At 33.7% G+C, this 21,579-nt stretch overlaps 1 protein-coding gene across 2 annotated transcripts in view; it reads left to right on the top strand.

The window, feature by feature from the left end:
* The first annotated feature begins 608 nt into the window (after window positions 1-608).
* P5CS (Delta[1]-pyrroline-5-carboxylate synthase) overlaps window positions 609-21,579 on the top strand; it is a 268,880-nt gene continuing 247,909 nt past the window's right edge. The window contains exon 1 of one of the 2 annotated variants that reach the window (XM_073980203.1): window positions 609-1,095. In XM_073980203.1, coding sequence (XP_073836304.1) covers window positions 991-1,095 — 105 coding nt within the window. In that variant the 5' untranslated portion in view covers window positions 609-990. The remainder of the gene's footprint in view (window positions 1,096-21,579) is intronic. The other variant, XR_012412190.1, reaches the window with a different exon arrangement.

Raw genomic sequence — 21,579 nt, 5'->3', positions numbered from 1 at the left:
CGGCATCGTCCGACTATAGCCTTTGCTTAATTGTTTTTGGATGTGAGTGTAGGACCCTGTCTTTGATAAGGTCTACGTAAAAAGATATCTGTTGTAAGATTCATACATCAACATTTTTAAGTTCTCTTCGAAATGGTGTAGATGTAAGAATAATTACATATATTGTTAGAGTTCCGCTATCTAAAATGATAAGATAAACATGCAATTTTTCTTGTCGTATATAGAAAAATCATTTTTAATGTGCATACATACCTACATTTTTAAGAAGAGACTTTTTGTACGTATTTTATACGCATTTGATGGATTTACATCAAATACTTTCAAATAAACAAAAATAATATAAACCAACTACAGTCTTCTGTCATAAGTTCAACTTCATGTGGCCCCATTGATAAGGGCAGAACATATTGAATCCCAGAAGAGTGTTTGAAAAGTCATTGAGAGCTGTCAGAGTGAAGTACACATATATGTACATATATATGTACATTCATAAGTACAAACATGTGTGTACAAAAGGCATACTTATTCTTATTTGTTAAATATTTGTAACTGATAACGAATGAACTGTCTAATTCAATGAATATAAATTCCGACGGACGAAGTAATACAGTGAAATTATCACTTGCACTTCACATGCCTTTTGTGTTGTTTGTATTTTGTTTCTTATTATTTTTGGTTTTGTCCGCTTTTTTTGCTGCTTAGTTTAAAAGTACAAACAATCTACGTAATGTTGAGCTCGTTATTATCAGTAGACCCATGGACAACCGTTTTACAGAGAAATTATCGACCGGACTTTAGTTTAAAGCGTCTTGTTCAAGCGTACAGTTACAATTTCGATTCGTTAAATTCGGTTTATAGTGTTGCAAAAAAAGGACAAATACGGTGGTGTGTCCGAATATAGATACATATGTTAAAAATTTCATGCATTATTTAATTGTTGTACATATCTTACGACCAAAGTTTAAGTGAACAAAAACCCAAATTGGCAACATGAATGTTTTACTGAGAAAAAGCTCACAAATGCTGCATGCGATTAAACCATCATATTCTACAAATATTTGGAGAGCTGCCAGCATCCAACCGCCACGACAACCCGTAAGAAAAAAGATTAAAATCTATAAAAGCTATTGATTTGTACTTTTTGTCGAATTAATGTTGAGTTGTCCCTTCCATTTGGGTTATCCTAGTTTTTTTCTTTCATCTATTTGTGCTCATACATACATATTTCCCATTCCATTCAGTCATAAAAATGATGGGATAGAAAACAGATTTGTTCAAAATCTTGTTTTTTTTTTGTTATTTGCTCCATGTAAACAAAGGATTAAATGATATATTAGGGCGTCCCAAAATAGCAATTTTTATTGTAATGCTTAACATTTACTTTGGAAAAGGCCAACGATAACACGTGCCACAAGACCGCTATTTATTTGAATATATTTGCAATGGAATCAATTGTGAATTTTCACGCAATTACTTAATCGATAGGAAAACTGCTCCAGTTTATTGTTACGCTCTAAGTGCGAATCCTCCAAATTTAGCTTAGAATTTGATTGCGTTTCGATATATAGTTTTAGCCGATTTTAGTTAACAAATGAGTAAAGTTTATATAATCAGGAAGAACTTTTGTGTAGAGCAAATTATATCAAATTTAATTTGAATCGACCAATTGTGGAATCAATTGTGAATTTTCACGCAATTACTTAATCGATAGGAAAACTGCCCCAGTTTATTGTTACGCTCTAAGTGCGAATCCTCCAAATTTAGCTTAGAATTTGATTGCGTTTCGATATATAGTTTTAGCCGATTTTAGTTAACAAATGAGTAAAGTTTATATAATCAGGAAGAACTTTTGTGTAGAGCAAATTATATCAAATTTAATTTGAATCGACCCCATATATCGACACCTCCAAATAATAGTATGCTAAGTCTAAAAAGTGAGTTTTGCAGGAAAGTTTGGAAATTTTTTTGAACTTCAGTACTATGCTAAGTCAATATTTGTTTATAACTTCTGTTCGGATTGACCGATCATTACCAAAATTAGACAGAATTTAAGTTAAAGAACGTTCGACACCTCCAAATAATAGTTTGCTAGTTCTGAAAAGCGAGTTTTGCAGGACAAGCTCTAAAAGTTTGGAAATTTCTTTGACCTTCAGTACTATACTCAGTAAATATTTGTTTATAACTTCTGTTCGGATTGTCCGATCATTACCAAAATTTGACAGAATTTAAGTTAAAGGACGTTAAATATAAAAATGTAAAGAACTTGAAAACATGCTAAGTCGACTTAGCATACTATTGTTTGGAGGCGTCGATATGTATATGCATTTAATAACGATAACACTGGTCACGACTTTTGTTTCATTCGATTTCTTTCAAATCAGGAAGCAGTTTTTCTCCGTCGGTAGTGCGATACTCTAACTCATTTTTTGAGTAACCGAGTTATACCTTCCACCATAATATTTACGGTATAATTAAATTTGTCATTCCGTTAATAACATAGCGAAATATTCGTCAGGTAAAGTATATATGGAGATTTCTGAGCGAAATCGGTCACTTTGGAAAAAGTGGTTTTGGATTTCCTCAGCGAAACATTTCTATATATTTTCTTTTTTTGGTAATGGTTGCCGAAATATTGACCTTTATAAAGTAGAATTACACTATGCAAAACTGGTCCAGTTCGGAGTTTATGGCCTCATCTAAACTGGGCTAAAACTGCAGTTTTTTGCATTTATAGGGCCTTTATGTCAGAAACTGTTAGGAATTCGGCCTTATTGTCTTTGGCAATATTGTAGCCCTAAACTAGTAGAACTTGTCTTTTAAAAAGACAAAGAAAAACTCCATCTAGGGCAGCAAAATCTATAAAATATAGAAAATTTTACATAATTGCTGAAATTCTGGTCAGTATCGTCTAAACTATTGGGAGTTGAACCAAGTAACCTATTGCAAAAATCTTCCAAATAAAGTTCTCAACAATTCTTTAGAACATTCTAAAACTCTAAAATGCTTACTTCATGTTGTTTCAGCGGTATTTTGCATCATATCTTTTACAACACGTATTTCAAACACAGTTCACACCAGTTTAATCTCGCATTTCGGATTTCACTACATTATTGACATTTTTATTAAATCGCCGTTGAAAACTGTACTGGAAACAACGACATAGAGGCATTTTACAACAATGTCATGTTCTGAAGAGTTGTGTATTACATTACAGGGAATATTTTCCAAAAAAAATATTCAGAAAAAATTAACGGGTTAGGAGATACGGTGCGATTGACATTTTGCATATATTTTGAAATACGTGTTGTTCTTCGAGTTCATTATTTCTCCAAATATTTTATTCTTGTCCTTATCTACAAATTTGCTTCAGAGGTCAGAAGAAGTTTCGCATTGGTTTCAGAGATATATCCCTGAATTTCTTTATAAACTCAATATTTAACCATGTTTAGATGGGGCCATAAAATCCGAGCTGGATCTGACACAATAAAACCCAACTAGGGTTTCTTGTCGTTTGGGTCTCTACTTTCAAAAAATCTTCAGTTCGAATTGTTTGCACAAGATCACCTTAAAAATGTTGCACAGTGTTATCTAAGGGGTAGTTTACACTATATGTAAATGTCATATGACATGAAATTTTCCATCATTTTCCTTACGCCCTTTAATTTGTGCGTCCACATCAGCAAAATTGTAATTAAATTACGTCTCCACATTGCCTGCGTGGGTAGATATGGAATGTTTTTATTTCGTATCATTTGATATTGATAGATAGTGTAAACTACCTCTAAGAAAGAGGTGCAAAGAAATACTCACAAATAACTTCTTTAATATTGGTCCAATAAATCATTGATTAAAATTGATGTTAAATATTAAATTTCGAAAATTGTTACCAGTCCACTCTGCAAAGTTTGTTTATATTTTGTTTTTTTATATTTTATTAGAAATGTTATTAATATTTAGATAGCTGATACAAAAACCAAAAAATACAACTTTTTTCATAGTTCACTATCCAGTTCAATCATTCGGATCAAAATCGTTCACCTGCTCTTAATCGTTCGTTTGATGAAAATGCATACATACACTAAATACAAACAAACAATAGAATAATATAATTTAACTACTTCATAATGAAAGATTAATTAATTTATGAAAAACATGCTTCATTTAGGTTGCTGGCAAAAAATCTTATGTTGTGTGTGTGTAGAAATTATCATTGCGAAAAAGCCTTGCGCGTGTGTGTTTCTTCTTATTTTTCCCTTTTTTCTATCCAAAAAATGCGCATTCAATAGGTAATGGATTCGACATATTGTAATATGTTACGTCTCTATGTTTTTGTAGAAATTTTCGAACAGCTATTCCATGTACCCTAATCCAAAACATAAACAAACTGATCACATTCCGAAGGCATCCCTTAACACAGACGACGGCGTCACTTTATGCATTTGTGAACGACATGTTGAACTAGATTGTGAATCGTTCGTTGATCGTACGGTCGCCGATTGATTATAGTTTAGTGAACTGTTGAACTATATCGACTGGTCTAGTTCATACGCTCTTTTCAATGAATCGTTCATGAACTATACATGCTCATGAGCATAGGGAAGTCGTAAAGAAGCACACGTACATGTTTAGACATTCAATCTGGAGAAAAAAATTTTTCTTCTCAATTTCTTTTAAAATTTCCTTCCTGTTAAGACACGGTAATCATGTTTGTGTCAATTTTATAATTTTTCTTATTCTTCTTCACACTCATTTTCTCATTGCGCCGTTCAAAAACAAAGCCAAGGCAAAATTGTAATGAAAAGTAAAAATGGACGTGAGTGATAAACAATTAATTATTAAAGGAACCCTTAAATTGCATTTTAATATTGATATTTCCACTTATTTCGAATTGTTTTTGCTTAAAAAATAGTTTTTCCTCCAAAAGGTTTTTTCAATTGTCTTCGCTGTTGTTTGATGGGTAGAAAAACTCCACGAAGAAAATCATGAATTAGGTTCGTTCATAGCTTGGTGTATTCCCAATATGAAGGTACCTCCAGTATTTTGTACCTACGTATTTTAAAGGGTGTACACTAGGGTTATAACGTATTTGCAATTTTTGCAAATATCAAAAATACCACCGCATAGCCGTGTAGAGCATGAAAAACTACTATGAAATACTGTGTCATTTTTTCTCTACCACGAAAAAGTTTCCGCATCAAATGCATTTACTGCAGTTCAGTAATGCACTATCTAATTTTATTTGCCATAATGACTTCTACGCTTTTTGTAATAACTTATTTATAGTTTTAATCTAATTTAAAATCAATATCAAACCATTTTGTACCAATTTGTTATGAAATCACGACATTTTATAGCATTTAATGCACCTTCGACAATATTGCAATTTTTTGTTTTTCTTAATAAACTCGCGAATTTTATGTTTGTAATTATATTACCTATCTGCCAAGAGAATATTTGGTTATTTGCAACGAATTCGCGAAAGTCACATACCGTTTTTAATGACTTTGCCTTTAAGAATATTATTTGTTTTCAATAAATATTTATTAAAACAAAGCAAATTCAATTTTTTTAATATAAAACATATCAAAAGGGCTTTAGTAATCGCAGTCGGTGCGGAAACTTTTTTCACCGAATCGAACTAAAACACGCGTTTCGTTATCAGGACAATATTCCGCACATAGGTTATATCCCTAGTGTACACTAGGATTATGACTTTTTTATGCCCTCATATCCCTGTAGCATAACGTAATGAGTTTCTGCAAAAGATTACAAAAAATCTTAATTAAAAGGCGATTCGTTTAAAAAAGTTAACGTATAAAATGATTGTAAAGTTTGAATTTATCAGAATTAGAAATGTTTTGAAGTCACTGTAAAAAGATATATAATTGAAAATAAACTTTAGAGCCAAACTGGCATAATATTTGTTTTAAATTTATATTGTCGTAAACGCTTTTTTTAAAGATATATGGTCTGTTCCAGTACTGCAAAAATCTACTATTTTTTACTATTTTTCCCGATAACATAAAGGAAAAAATTTTATCGTAGTAAAAAATAGTAGCTTCTTGCAGGTTCTGGAACAAAGCAATAATTAAAAAAATAAAAATTTTTTCAAAGTTGTTTGTGTATGACCATTTTCAATATTTGAATGGAATAAACAACGGGAAATAATTTTTGAGAAAAAAATGTTTGTTCGTTTCATAAATTTTTTTAAATTTTTTTTAAATGGATTTGTGCGTGAACTTCTTTTTATGTTTCAATGGAATAAACGTTATTTTTATATTAATAGACTTAATAGTAATAAATTAATAGGCAAAAGTTCATTCGTCCGTGCTACAGAAAATCATTTTTGAGAAAAATTGTCATATCTCCGTATTATATTTTGATGAGTTCTTACCTAAGATTAGATAAAATCTTAATTATAAGGTTATGCGATAAAAAGCTCACACAGAAAGCCATTTGATTTTTTTTTCTATATGAGCTTTTTTGATAAACCTTTAAAGACACTTTTAGAAGATACATAACAGGAAATAAGATTTGGAGCCACGCGATATAACCAAAATTGCACAACCTTTTGTTTGTCACTTAATTAATTATCATATCATTACATATAGTATGTAATTTTATATCATATATAATTTTATTTCATATATCATATTGATTAAAAGTGGTTTGTTCCGGACCGTTTTCAATATTTAAATGGAAATAAAGTTTTATAGTCAATAATAGGTAAAAAGTCATTCATTGGTGCCTTTTTATACTTGAAGACAATAAACGTTATTTTAGCCATTAATAGACGAAAGTTCATACACTATTGCTACTCGATTTTTTTTTGCGGAAAAACTTCAAAAGTCATAACCGAATTTTACACCCATCGTCGGCATTTTTACTTGTAAAGTTTTAATCTGACCGAATTAACTAAAATTAGGTATATATTTGTAGTGGTCAGCAAACGTCTCTGCCAAAAATGTGTTGACATATGTCCCAAACATATTTTGCAGCAAACATATATATGTTTGGGTGCAAACAAATATATGTTTGGGTGCAGACAAATATTTACAAACCCAACTAAATACAAACCCAAAATCCATAAAAAACGCGAAATCAAATGATTTTATATGCCATATTGCAAATATATGCGTGTATATGACAAATGTATTAATGTCATTACGAATAATGCGATTTCTTCCATGTCCAATAAAATATTTCCATTCACCTTTTTGATTCTATTATAAATTTCCAATTATAAAAGGTATTTACCATTTAATTTACTAAAAAGCACCATTTCGTTAAGAAAACACAAAGCACTGATTTATTCACTCACTTTACCGTCTGTACTCAACGACTGCCTTAAGGAAACTGAAGAAAAAATGCTCTGTCTTTCTGGCAAAAGAACAAAAATAATTCATATCATTTTTTGCTTTTCGTCTTCGCCTGCTAGGTTGGTTAAATGTTACAAAAAAAAAAATAACTACTTGTTCATGAATAAATCGCAACAACAAAGAACGGAACACACAAAGCAAAAACAAACTTTTTCACCCTCCCGCTGTCGCTCTACGTCTTCTATTGCGCCATACATACAGCTCTTTATTATGAAATAAGCGAGAGCTCTGTTATTACGCTCTTTGATAAACAACCTCTCTCCACCCATAAAAAATATGTTGGTACCCAAAGAAATAAAATTGAGATATGTTACAAAATTTTGCAAACATATATTTGTTTGCAACCAGTTTCAAACGTGTATTTGTTTGGATCCAAACATATTTCTAACATATTTTTCTGCGTGCACGTTTTGTAATAGTCCGCATAAAATGATAACGTCCGATTTAAGTTATTTGGAGGTCATTCGGCATTTACGATTCAAAGTTGTTGAAAACCTTCTCAACAAAAAACCAGTAAAGAAAGCATCAAAGGCGGGGTAGGCCGACTATATGATACTCTACACCACTGTGAATATGTAAAATATAATTCGGAGCTATATCCAAATCTGAACCGATTTCGATATAATTTAGCACATTTATTTCTAGACCGAATTCAGTCACACATTCCAAATTTCATCGAAATCGGAAATATATAGCGTGTTTGGTACAGAAAATACGTGAAATCGGCCGAAAATATACATGGGAGCTATATCCAAATCTGAACCGATTTCGATATAATTTGGCACACTTATTTCTAGACTGAATTCAGTCAAACATTCCGAATTTCATCAAAATCGGACGTATATAGCGTGTTTGGTGCAGCAAATACGTGAAATCGGGCGAAAATATATATGGGAGCTATATCTAAATCTGAACCGATTTCTATATAATTTGGCACATTTATTTCTAGACTAAATTCAGTCACACATTTCAAATTTCATCGAAATCGGACACATATAGCGTGTGTAATACAGAAAATACGTGGAATCGGTCGAAAATGTGTATGGGTGCTATATCCAAATCTGAACCGATTTTCACCAAAAGCAATAGCGTTCTTCCTATGGCTAAAAACAATTGAAGTCCCCAATTGTCAGCTGAATCGGACAAAAAATGCGACCTGTATGTTACGAACAAAAATACATGGACATACGGACGGACATGCATAAATCGACTCAGAAAGTGGTTATATGTGTATTCCCAAAAGGAAATTCGGATCTATTTCGTTTCCTTGTGTATGTTACATACAAATGCACAAACACACCACAGTGTGGTGTAGGGTATAATTACGGACATACATATGTCCACGTTGTGGTTTGGCCCCATAAAGCAGCACCACCGATTTCAGGGTCTTTTAATGCTTTCAGAGGTTGAAAACTTGTCCATCGAAAATTGTGGACATAAGCCCACGTCGTGGTGTATCCTTCATATAATGGTACCACCCGATTTAAGATATTTTCAAGTTTTAAGCTGACCGAATTAGCTAAAAATGGGTATTTGGGATTCCTAGTGGTCAAAAAATCATCTTCAACTAAAATTGGTAATTTCGTAACAGAAAGAAAACTAATTATTCCATATAAGTTCAGAATATTTCATGGTGGAGGGTATAAAAAGTTCGGCCGGCTTTTTTACTTGTTCAAAATTCAAACGTCATATTTTAATTTTATTTTTGGACACCCTTATGTCTACATTGGACGTTATGTGAATGCAATGTGTACAAATGAAAAAGAAGTAAAGATTTAGGTCATTCATTGTAAAAAAAAGGATAAAGACGTGCACATAATCAATAGTTAGTTTACCTTGAAATAGTAGCATAGTCAAATGAAGCATAACTACCTGTGCACTTTTGCCTCGTTGCGATTAATCTGACCTCTTGAATTGTCAAGGTCAATTATATTGCTGGATATAAATATTCTTAATAAAACAGGAAAACATATGAATTTAAAAGAGTTATAGGAAATTTAGCTTTGACGGTTTCAAAACTAACAATTTTTTTGAGAACCCATTATATATTCTGAAGATAAATTATTTTACACATACATACATAAATATGACCTATGCCTGTTATAGTTATACATTATTATCTATCTTCGAATACCAGAAAGTTTTCGCATAATAAACGATGTCCGTACCTCATAAATAAAAATCAAAATTTAAGGCTAACAGCTACATATGCGAATCGTTATGCTGCCACTATATAAAAAGAGCTACTTAAATACATATAAACAAATCTATTTCCAAACCATTTCCTTAAAGACATTGTATAAAAAAGACTTACAACTTTTCTCAAACAGCAAATGTACGTCGTTGCCTTAAGTCTATGTACAAATGTCTTTTTCGGCTTTGTTCATAATACATATCGATCCGGAACTTGCATGGAATGCTTATTGAAAATACTTCGCAAACAAACTTTTTTCCATTGGGTTTTCTTGTAAAATGCAAATATGTGGAAAGATTTTTTTTTTTCAAATTGTCCAGTTGTATAGAACTAAATGCCTTTATTTGAAAATGGAAAAAATGCTAAAGTATTTTAGTGCATTACTATTTTTGAGAGTTAAACGGAACATGCAAATATGAATTAGGTCCTTTTATATTTTACATTAACATGATTTTGTATGCGATGCTTATAATGCTAAGTTTGTAGAGACTTTAGGCTAAAAAATATTGGAACAAGATTTCCTTCAACAACATTTATGTATTAACAAAAAAGTACACAAGTTTTTATTTATACACATACGATAAAAATAAAAATTTTAGAAGTAAGGAAAAAATAAACAAGTTTCTCATAAACAGTCATTTGGAGCAAGTTTAATATAAACGTGTTAATCAACCTTTAGTCGGCGGATTCAAAATTGCAAATTATGTATTCAAAGATAACTTAATAAAACGTTATTCCGTTACTCTTAATATTGTATGCTATTCGATAATTTAACAAGTTAAATAGTGTTAGGTAGGCCAGTCCGAACTTTTTTTACATTCCACCATGAAATACTCTAAACTAAAGTCGAGGAATTTGCTTTCTTTTTGTTACGAAAGTCCACTGTCCACAATTTGTGGTGAGAACAGACCACTGGGAATCCTTACTACCATTTACATAACCAGTAAGGAAAGGATCACTATCGGGCGTGGCCGACTATATGACACCCCACACCAATGTGAATATATAAAATAATTTGGGAGTTATATCCAAATCTTGACCGATTCGATATAACTTGGCACATTTATTTCTAGACATTTATTTCATCACAATTGGACACATTTATTTCATCACAATTGGACAGATTTAGCATGTTTCGTGCATCAAATACCTTAAATCAGCCGAAAATATATATGGGAGCTATATCCAAATCTGAACTATACAATTTGGTACACTTATTTGTAGACCAAATTCGGTCATACATTCTAAATTTTATTGAAATCGGACATATATAGCGTGTTTGGTGCAGCAAATACGTTAAATCAGCCGAAAATATATATATCCCAGCACAAAAAGTCCTCCCAAAATCATGGGTTTTGTAAGGGATTTTTGGCAGCCGTAACTACTCGCAAACCCCCTTTCTTCCCCATTATTTTTACAAGGGCATGTCGCACTCAGTTTGTAGTTATTTTATGACCACTAGAATAACTAGTTATTCTGTGGCCACGAGAAGTTGAAAAGTAAGTTGAAAAATTTTATTTTTAGAACAATTGATGTAGAGATTTTTTTAATTTCATCACACTTCTTACTTTTTCATTTACTTTATTTTATTTCGATCGCTGTGCGAGTTGAACACACGAACCCTCTGATTTCTAGCCAAAGACACTACATACTATGCCGCGCACACGAACATTAAGGGTTGCTTAAGCACTTAAATGTGCAGTGCACACGATTTCGATTAAATTTGGCACATCCCAGCACAAAAAGTCCTCCCAAAATCATGGGTTTTGTAAGGGATTTTTGGCAGCCGTAACTACTCGCAAACCCCCTTTCTTCCCCATTATTTTTACAAGGGCATGTCGCACTCAGTTTGTAGTTATTTTTTGACCACTAGAATAACTAGTTATTCTGTGGCCACGAGAAGTTGAAAAGTAAGTTGAAAAAATTCTATTTTTAGAACTATTGAGGGTTGCTTAAACACTTAAATGTGCAGTGCACATGTGCACCACGAACAGTTATTTTTTAATTAAAAAAACTGGCGTGCCGACAGTGAGCGTTGAACACACAACCCTAGGATTTATAGTCGGACACACACTCACTGTGCCACCGTCCTCATTACTTAGTGAGGAGCAAAGTAGATAGGTTTGCTTTGTAATTTTATTAAGAAGTATCCCATTACTTTTCAGATTACTTGTAATGCGAAAAGAAGCTTGTTTACATTACTTTTTAATGGGTTACGTAATGACTAATGGATCCGAATTTTTGCTGGGATCTATTTCTAGACTGAATTTAGTCACATATTTCAAATTTTATCGAAATCGGACATATATAGCATTTTTGGTGCGGTAAACACGCGAAGTCGGCCGAAAATATACTTATATAGGAGCTATATCCAAATCTGCTGTATGGAGATTGCTAGTTTCTCCATCGGGACCCTCCCATCCGGCGAATTGGGGAAGCCCGTCTTATCTTAGTAATAAGGCGGGTACCGGGGAAATAAAATACTCGGGGGTGATCAAAAACTAGCCTAAGGGACGGCACATGGTCCTTTAGTACCTTTGGTGAGCAGAAGCTGAATCAGTTGGTATGGACATCGGCTGGCGTATTAGAAACTAAAAAACGGTGTCTGAACAGCAGACGACGGTCCAGAAGCAAGCGGTTCGCTATACAAACGTGTTTGTAAACCTAGACTGGATGGCGTCTAAAAGCTGGCAGCCCCATTACCTTCATAGGATACAACAGGACAATTACCTGCTTATCCGAAACTAAACCTGATTAACGAAACATCAACAAATATCGACCAAAAATAATAACAATATCTCCACGTTGACGACTATTGGCACACGAAATCGGAATAGAATTTGACAATGGAACGTAAAAACGCTTAGGGAGACAGCGCGCCTGGCACAACTCAAAACTCAAATAGAAAGGTTTTTTATAGCCATTCTAGGCATAAGTGAGATGAGATGGTGCAATAGCAATAAAACAACATCCTCAGAGGGCAATACTATTTTACATTGCGGCAAGGAGAATCGGTGTGAAAGCGGTATAGGGTTCTTAATAGCAAAAATGTGCAAAATCTAAGAGCGCATAATTTCATGATTTTTTTTCGCCGTGTGGCAGCGGGCTTGTATCTTGTTTTTTTTTTATGTTTGCTGTCACACGAATAGTTCGCACTAAAGCGTATACGTTCAAACTTTGGGTTTTGTAAAATTTTACGAACCATTCGTCTTTATCTAAAAGCTCTAGACTATTTCGGAAAATCTTCTATATTTAAGGCTTTTCATAATGCTTACTTGGAATTTTGCATCTGTACGTACAGTCGAAATCGTTTATAACGCCATATCGCTTATAACGACGAAATTCCGACTTTTTGTCCTTAATAGCCCACATAATAAATATCGCTCATAACGGCATCGTTCACAACGACATATCGGTTAAAACATATTTGGATTTTGCTATCGGTTATAACGACGAAAAAGCAACTTGTTGCTCTACTTTTTGTTGCATTTTTTAAACTCAAACAAGCGGTCAGGAATATGTACTCGTAAATAACCAGCATGATGAGGTTGAAGAACAGAACTACTACCAACAACCTATGACTGACAAAGACGTTCGACTTCCCTGCAAGCAAAAACTATCGCGGAAGTGACATAAGCGTGCCGTCTAGGCGATGCAAATAGTCGCGGAATGCAACCTTAAGTGCCCTCTGTTGTTAAGAAATGATTCACCCCCACGCCACTTCCGACACTTTTGGAAGATTATTTCCGCGATAGTTCTTGGAAATAATAGAAAAAAATATTTTTGTTTTATTTTGTATGGTTGGTTAGCTACCAACATCATTTTGTTATGATGCCTTCGTTGAAAATCAACGACACATAACAGTGGAAAAGGTTTGGTTTGTTTCGCAAACACTTTCGTCGGAGTTGGGTGAGGTTGCCAAAGAAAAACTTCTCATTGAATTTTTTTCTTTGTTCGAGCTGACGATTGATGTTTGGGTACAAAAGTTTTTTGTTGAAGAAGTTATTGAAAAACAAGTAAGAAAAGTCTATAGCCGGACGGAGCCGACCATGGGATACTCTATACCCTGGACAATCGCTCTCCACGGAACTTCTTTTCAATGATTGTGAAAATTTAATTATCAAATATCAGAGTTGTAATGTATAATACTTATTACCAAAACCAAAAAGTTATCTAGCATGACAAAGACATTTTTGTAGCAGGAAAAGAAAATTAGTTCACACAAACTAAAATGTAATGAAACCCACTTATGTAGTACTACTATTTCCGTTGTTTAACCGCTACGTTATTGAAATGTTTACCACTTTCAGGCAAACGTTTCAGTCCATTTAACCCGCTAAGCATTATCTGATCTTCACGTTGGTTTGTACGCTTCTTCTTCATCATAAACTCAAACTTTGTTAAAAAATTTGCGGGTTATTATTTTGACCTACAGAGCCGCTACAAAATTGGTTAAAATTTTGCTTTTGGTCCATTTCATCCCCTGAATATTTGACGATCATCACCAAAAACTAATCATTTCGATTCTGGCCCGAACCCAACCTCCTTAAAAAATTGGTTACAATCGGTCCATAATTGCGGCCTTAAGCTTGGACGGACACACACCGGTAAATCGCTTTATCTCGCCGAGATATGAATTTTGGCATACCAGATAAGGGGTCTAGGACGAATATTTTGTGGTGTTACATAAACTTTTGGAGAGACAATATGTAGCATGGGATAAAAATGTGGTTCTCTACACAGAACACAATATATGTTAGGCAGTAGGGCCGTTATCTAGCAAACACTTTATTGCAATTTACATCAGGTCGGTAGTTCCCAGTATGTAGGCCACTTTGCGAAATATATATCGCTCATTTACTCAAAGAGTGGCATAACTAAAAAAATGCGTTTTCTGAGTTAGCAATTTCTATTTTTTCTACGATTTCTACTTTATCTTGTGTCAAATTTTCGTGCTGATATCTCTTAAACTCGACGAGTTACAGCTCCTTTACTACGAGTATCGCATAATTCACTAACACTAAACCAAATCATGCTTGATCTTGCACAGAAATTTAGCACTGATATCTGTCTAGCTTTTTGCAAAATATGGTGCAAGTAGTTATTTTAGTTTTTGTATAATAACCTTTTAAAGTTGGGAAGTCAAGTTTTAATCGCCAAATTAAAACGCGTTTTTCCCGAAAGTCGATTTTTTGAGATGTGTCACTCTTTGAGTAAATGAGCGATATGTCCTCAAGGAATCAAAATATCGACCAAAAATAAAATTTTTATATTTTTCATACAAAAGTAATGGTCCATTTCACCCGCTAAAGAATATCAGATCATCATTCAAAATTGTAGGCATCTTTTTCGACCTATACTCTTACCCGGTGCAAAATTTCGTGACTACTGATGTATAATTGCGACTTCTAGCGAGTTTATTATTACACTACAAACAAATAAAGGAATATATTAGGCTGTAACTCTGTTATCTGATCATGCACACCAACATAATTGACATCAATTGAAAGGTCAAGCGTTCCACTTTCAAGTATATCTCACTTGTCCGGAATGTCACGTTCAGGAATTAAGATATAAGCTGTATATTAGAAATTTTCACACAAAAGTTTTGGTCCATTTAACCCTCTAAATATTATCCGATCGCCATCTCAAATTGCAAGCTTCTCCTTTGTGATATACTCTTACCTTATTTAAAATTACGCGTTGATCGGACTATTATTGAGACCTACAGAGCCGCTAGAAAATTGGATAAATATTATGTTTTTGGTCCATTTCACCCGCTATATATTTCACGATCATCACCAATATGAATAGGGATCTATTCTGATCTGAACCCGACCTCCATACAAAATTTCGTGACGATCGGTCCATAATTGCGGCCTGGAGCGTGTTTACAATTTATAATGGACAGACGGACGGACACACATCTCAAATTCGCTTTATCTCGTCGAGATATGAAGATTGGTATACCACATTGGGGGTCTCCGACGAATATTTTGCGGTGTTACATGAATTTTTACCAAAACAAACTTATAATACCCTTTTCCACATTGTGGTGTAGGGTATAATAACTTCGGTGGAGAATATCCAAAAACAAGAAACAAGGGAACTGATAAGATCCAGTAGCGTGGATCGAAATTGGTTTTCCCTGCCTTACACCTTGGCGAACAATGCCAAACTTTTTCCACTAATAAATTAGTTGTTTTAAAATAATAAAACAACAACAATGGGATTAAGCCAGACTATTTTGAAAAAAAAAAACAAAATTGTATCAGCTATCCCAATAAAAACGACGTCACCAATGTTCTGTTTTTAAATCTTCTTTAAGGGTGGGTCGCAGCGAGTTCATATATTCCACAAAAATGTGCGCCATATCGTCTCAGAATTCACACAAAAATAAAGACTCGTTTTAGGGTTAAAGACGTGCCTTTTTCGAACTGGTGGCATATTTTCTAACAAGACATCATTTTAGAGAGAAAGTGCCACAGACTAAAATATTCTACATCAAATTTTAATACTAGTCGCCGAAGACATGAAATCAGTACACATATATAATATTTACTAGTAAAATATCCGAACCAATTTTAGTAAAAAACCCAAAATTGTTTGTTGAATTTTTTGCTTGCAATTATTTTGCACTTTTTTTGAGTTGACCCTAGAAAATAACATGGAACTTTATCCTGGACATATGGTGTTAAAAATCAAGTATTCTACGTCAAAGTTCACTATAAATTTCAGAATAAACTATAAAGGTAGACGTAACAGATTTTTTCATTGAACAGTCCATTGAATGGCGATTACCACTACAGTTTTTTCAGGTGTAATTCGGATTATTTTAATACTTCGAGAATTCTGTTTGTAATTCGTAACATTTCATTTGTAATTTGAGAATTCTATTTGTAATTCGAATTATTCCACTTATTTTTTCTTTGCTTTGAATTTCAAATAAAATAATTCGAATTACAAATGGAATAATTCGAATTACAAATGGAATAATTCGGATTACAAATAGAATTACAAGTAAAATGTTTCGAACTACATCTGAAAAAGGTGTATACATCGTCTTTATCGACTTCAAAAAAGCTTTTGATTCAAAATAAAGAAAAAAGAAAACACATCTGTTTCTAGACCGAATTTAGTCACACAAATTTCATCGAAATCGGACATATATAGCGTGTATGGGAGCTATATCCAAATCTGAACCGATTCCGATATAATTTGGCACATCTAATTCTAGACTGAATTCAGTCACACATTCCACATTTCATCGAAATCGGACATATGTTTGGTGCAGCAAATCCGTGAAATCGGCCGAGAATATATATGGCCTTTATATCCAAATCTGAACCGATTTCGATATTATTTTACACATTTGTTTCTAGACCGAATTCAGTCACACTTTCCAAATTTCATCGAAATCGGACATATATCAAGAATATCCAAATCTGAACTGATTTCCATCAAAAGCAATAGCATTCTTACTATGACTAAAAATATTATGTTCCCCAATTTTCAGCTGAATCGGATTATAAATTCGACCTGTACGTTGCGAACAAAAATACATGGACAGACGGAGTTCATGCATAAATCGGATCAGAAAGTGATTTTATGTATATCCCCAAAAGGAATTATGGGTCTATATCGTTTCCTTTTCCACGTTACATACAAATGCACAAAGACATAATACGTCTTATCGAAATGTGGTGTAGGGTATAAAAATTGGGGCGAAAATTTATATTAAAATTTCAAAATACCTATGTCCGAAAATGTACATAAACAAGTAAGAACGACGTAAGTTCGGAACTTTTTATACCCTCCACCATGAGTTGTATTGAAAAAGATGGAACAATTAGTTTCATTTCGTTTATGAAGAATACTAAATACCAACTTTCAGCAAGTTCCGTAAAACAATGTGGCTAACCTTCAAAATACAAAAATTCGGGAAGTACCGTTCCATAGGGGCTATATCAAAACGTCGATCTATACTTACAAATTTCTGGCGGAAAGTTTTTGGACTCAAAGAAGACTAAGTACCAAATTTTCGATATTTCGGTAAAACCTTCAAAATACCGAAGAGGACCGCTTCTATGGGGCATATAGTAACCCGCGGACCTATACTAATAATTCTCTTGTGGAATATTTTATAACCCCATGGAAGATTAAATAACAAATTTCAGTCTTTCGGTGGGATATTGACGTCACAACCTTCAGAATTATGAACATCGGGAGGTACCGTTCTATGGAGGCTATATCGAAACGTGGACCTACACCGACGAATTTCAGTCAGAAAGGCTTTTACCCCCAACAAAGACTAAATAGAAATGTTCAACCATTTCGGTGGGTTGCTGTGGTCACAATCTTCAAAATACCGAAAATCGAGAGGTACCGTTCTATGGGAGCTATATTAAGGCGTGTACCTATACCGACAAATTTCTGGGAGAAAGTTTTGTACCCCCAATGGAGACTAAGGATCAATTTTCAGCCATTTCAGTGTGATAATGAGGCTAAAACCGTAAAATACCGAAAATCGGGTGGTACCGTTCTACGGGGGCTATATCAAAACGTGGACCGATATTGCCAAAACTTCTATACCAAATTACAAAGCTCTATCGTAAAAATGTCGATAAAGCGGATATTCCAAAACGCGTACCTATATATATAATTTTTGGTTGAGAAATTTTATGAGCAATAGGAACCCTAAATGTTAAATTATAGCTAATTGAGTCAGAAAATGTAGCTAAAACTCCAAAATATCCGAAATCGGGCGGAACCGTTATATGAGGACTATTCCAAAATGTGGGCCGCAAAGACGCATCTGTGCAAAATTTCAGCGTCCAATCTTAGTTTGTTTGGATGATAGAGTAAATACCAAGACGGAAGGGCGGACATGCATATATCGAATAAGAATTTCGCCTTGATGAAAAATAAGTATACTTTGTGATCACTTCAAAAGGAAAACAAACGTAAAATACCATCAACAAAAATTTAATTTAAAATACCATTTATAAAAATTTAAATTTGATGAATGATCTCTTGTATCGTTTCAAAGTAGGTATTTTCCAAAATAAGAAAAAAAAACGCTTGTCTTAAGGGGCATGTCACGCCTATGCCTTATAAAATGTTGATCTAATTTTTGGCTTTTGATCACAACTATTTGGAGTTTGGCCAGGAAAAAAGAATTTTGAATCAATCTGCATCGCACGTTTAAGTGTAGGAAAAAACATTCGCATGAATACTTTTTGTTCCACGTAATAAAAATATATTTTTGAACCCAGTTATAAATGTCACTGCCTAATAGACTCCGAGACGAAGTTTCCATGGGTCACTAGGTTATAATATATTAAACAAATTAAATACACATACAATATCATACAATATGTTTTTAAAAAAGCGATGTCGGATTTTTTATGCGACACCCACCTAAAGTGTGTTAACACGTGCCACTGGGGCCTCAAAGTTCCCAAAGTAATTTGTATGGGGCCAAAGGTGAATTTTCACGAATCGATGAGAAAATTTTACCAGTTCTTTCTGTGGTCCCAAAAACGAAATAGCGGTAATTTAACATTTGGTCACAACACTGTGTTCTGGTATAGCCCCAGCGCTGCCGACAATTTTTGATCGAAAATCGTCAAAAAATAATCAAATAGTCAATAAAATGTGGAAAATCGTCAAAAATCTTAAATTTCTATCAATGAGACTGACTACATAAGATATACAACCTACAGCAATAAATCAAACACAAACTAACATAAATACCGCTTTCACATCGCCTTTGAGTGACAGCTTTGCTCAAATATCACTTGCTCTAGAATGTAACCTTCCATTTTTCGATCATCGACGTACATTTTTGTTGTTGGACAGTAGGAAATCGATAAATGTTTTACACAGAGCTCCGAAATACTCGCGAGTGAAATTCGATCGAATTCGGGCGAGAGTACTCGCGCGAGTAGAAAAATAAATTCGATAATACTCTATTTTTCTTCGGCACTGGCGAAGCATATTTCAGACTTTCTCGATTTTACTCGCGAGTGAAAAGTGTTTGCGAGTACGAGTTTTCAAGAAAAAAGGGTGGGAGTGAACTTCCCCGTCCCCAACATACCCCCTCAATTTGCAACCGTTAACATACCGAATTGCCTGAAATTTGGTATTAGTATTCAATGGAAATATGTATAAAACTATAGGTCCAAGCCTTCATATTGCCCTTGTAGAACGGTACGGATTTTCGGTATTTTGAATGTTTTGTTTAACCACATTGTTTAAGCGAAATGACTGAAGTTTGGCATTTTGGCTTCGTTGAGTTACAAAACATTCGTCTAGAAACTTCTCGGTACTTCGGTATTCAGTATACCCCATTTTCGTTATTAACCACATTATTCAAACGGAATTAATGAACATTGGTATTTAGTTTTCGCTAAGGTACAAAACAGCCCTTGCAAAAAATCAGACAGTATAGGTCCAGATTTTGGTATAGCCACCATATAAGCGTAGCCCTATACAAAGGTAGCCTCCTTTAAGTAATCACATGTTTCTACCGAATTAGTTGTTCCAAGAAGATAGAAAATTTACTCGAAAAAAACTACCCATATATTGTCCAATTTTATGTATTTCGAAGTTTTTTTTTGTAAAATTTTTGAACCGAGATTGCTGCAATTTAATATTGTGTGTTGACAAAGGATATAAAAGCTCAATTCAACAAATTGTAAATATTGGTCCATGTTATGGAAAGAACAACGACACCCTATATGAGATCTTCTAAAGGGTGTATTATCAGTTAAGATATTCTTCTCCAGCAAGGAATAAGAGCTTAGAACATTCATGAACGAAATAAAACGTATTGCTCCTATTTTCTTCAATACAACTCGTAATGGGGGTATAAAAAGTTCGGCCTGGCCGAACTTAACTTGACTTAATTTAGGCATTTGGGGTATCCACCTAAAATTGTGGACTCGAAAGAAAACTAATAACTCCATTTTAGTTTTGAATATTTTATGGTGGAGGTTATAGTCATGTTCAAAAATAACATTTTTGCTAACATGTACATACATATGTATGTAAGTATGAATATATTTCGATATCAAAATACATGACAAAAAGTATCGGAATTATTCTGTAGAAACTATTGATGGGTGCAATTTATATGAAGTTGTATTTTAGTTATGTATGTATGTACCCAGCAAACACAATGTCGGACGTCCGACGCATCTGCTCAAAGTCGGAAATTTTTTCCGACGCGTCTGACCGACTTCGGTCCGAACTCTGTCCGACTAGTCTGACGAACTTTTTCCCGTCCTCTCTCCCCCTCTCTGAAGGGAATTTTTCTATTTTCTCTTGTGCTGCTTTGGCAAAATTAAGTGTAAATAAGCAGAGAGAAAAGAATTGTACATGTTTCGCTCGCACATTGTAAATGTGTAATTGTTGATGTGCCGACGTTGATGCAGTACGAATGAAAAATTGAGTGCTCGGGTTTTAATTTCTGTATTGGAGAAAAAAATGGTTTATTTTTGTTATGCGTGTTGATGCATGATAGTGTTTAAATGTTATTCATAGTGATCGGTTGCATACATATATCTTTATTTTTATAAAGTTAATGAAAGTAAAGATTTTCTTCGTCAAACTTCACCACTATTCCATGGAAAGTCATATGTTTTATATTTGTATATGGCCAAAGTTAAGTTTGTTAACACTTTTATGTGTATCAACATATTTTGCATGTGAAGACATGTATTTTTTCATATTTTAATAACAATTGTTTTACATATTTCGCAGTTCGCGTTGAATTTGTTGTTCCCCACTGTTTGTTTTTGCACCAAGTCGCGCTTATAACACAGCCTAAGATGATATTAAAACCTTTAATATGTTTATAGTAGATAAGCATTTATAGAATTTGGATATTTCATGAATTTCACCATCTTTTAATAATAAAAACAAGTGGGAAAAGCGTTAAGTTCGGTCGGGCCGAACTTTTTATACCCTCCACCACAAATTTCATCCATTTCGGTGGATTAA

The sequence above is a fragment of the Musca autumnalis genome, unplaced genomic scaffold (genome assembly GCF_047663935.1).
Source record: "Musca autumnalis isolate F117 unplaced genomic scaffold, ASM4766393v1 scaffold_4, whole genome shotgun sequence".
Classification (NCBI taxonomy): domain Eukaryota; kingdom Metazoa; phylum Arthropoda; class Insecta; order Diptera; family Muscidae; genus Musca; species Musca autumnalis.
The sequence above is the reverse complement of the archived record's forward strand: the minus strand, read 5'-3'. Positions and strand labels throughout refer to the sequence as shown.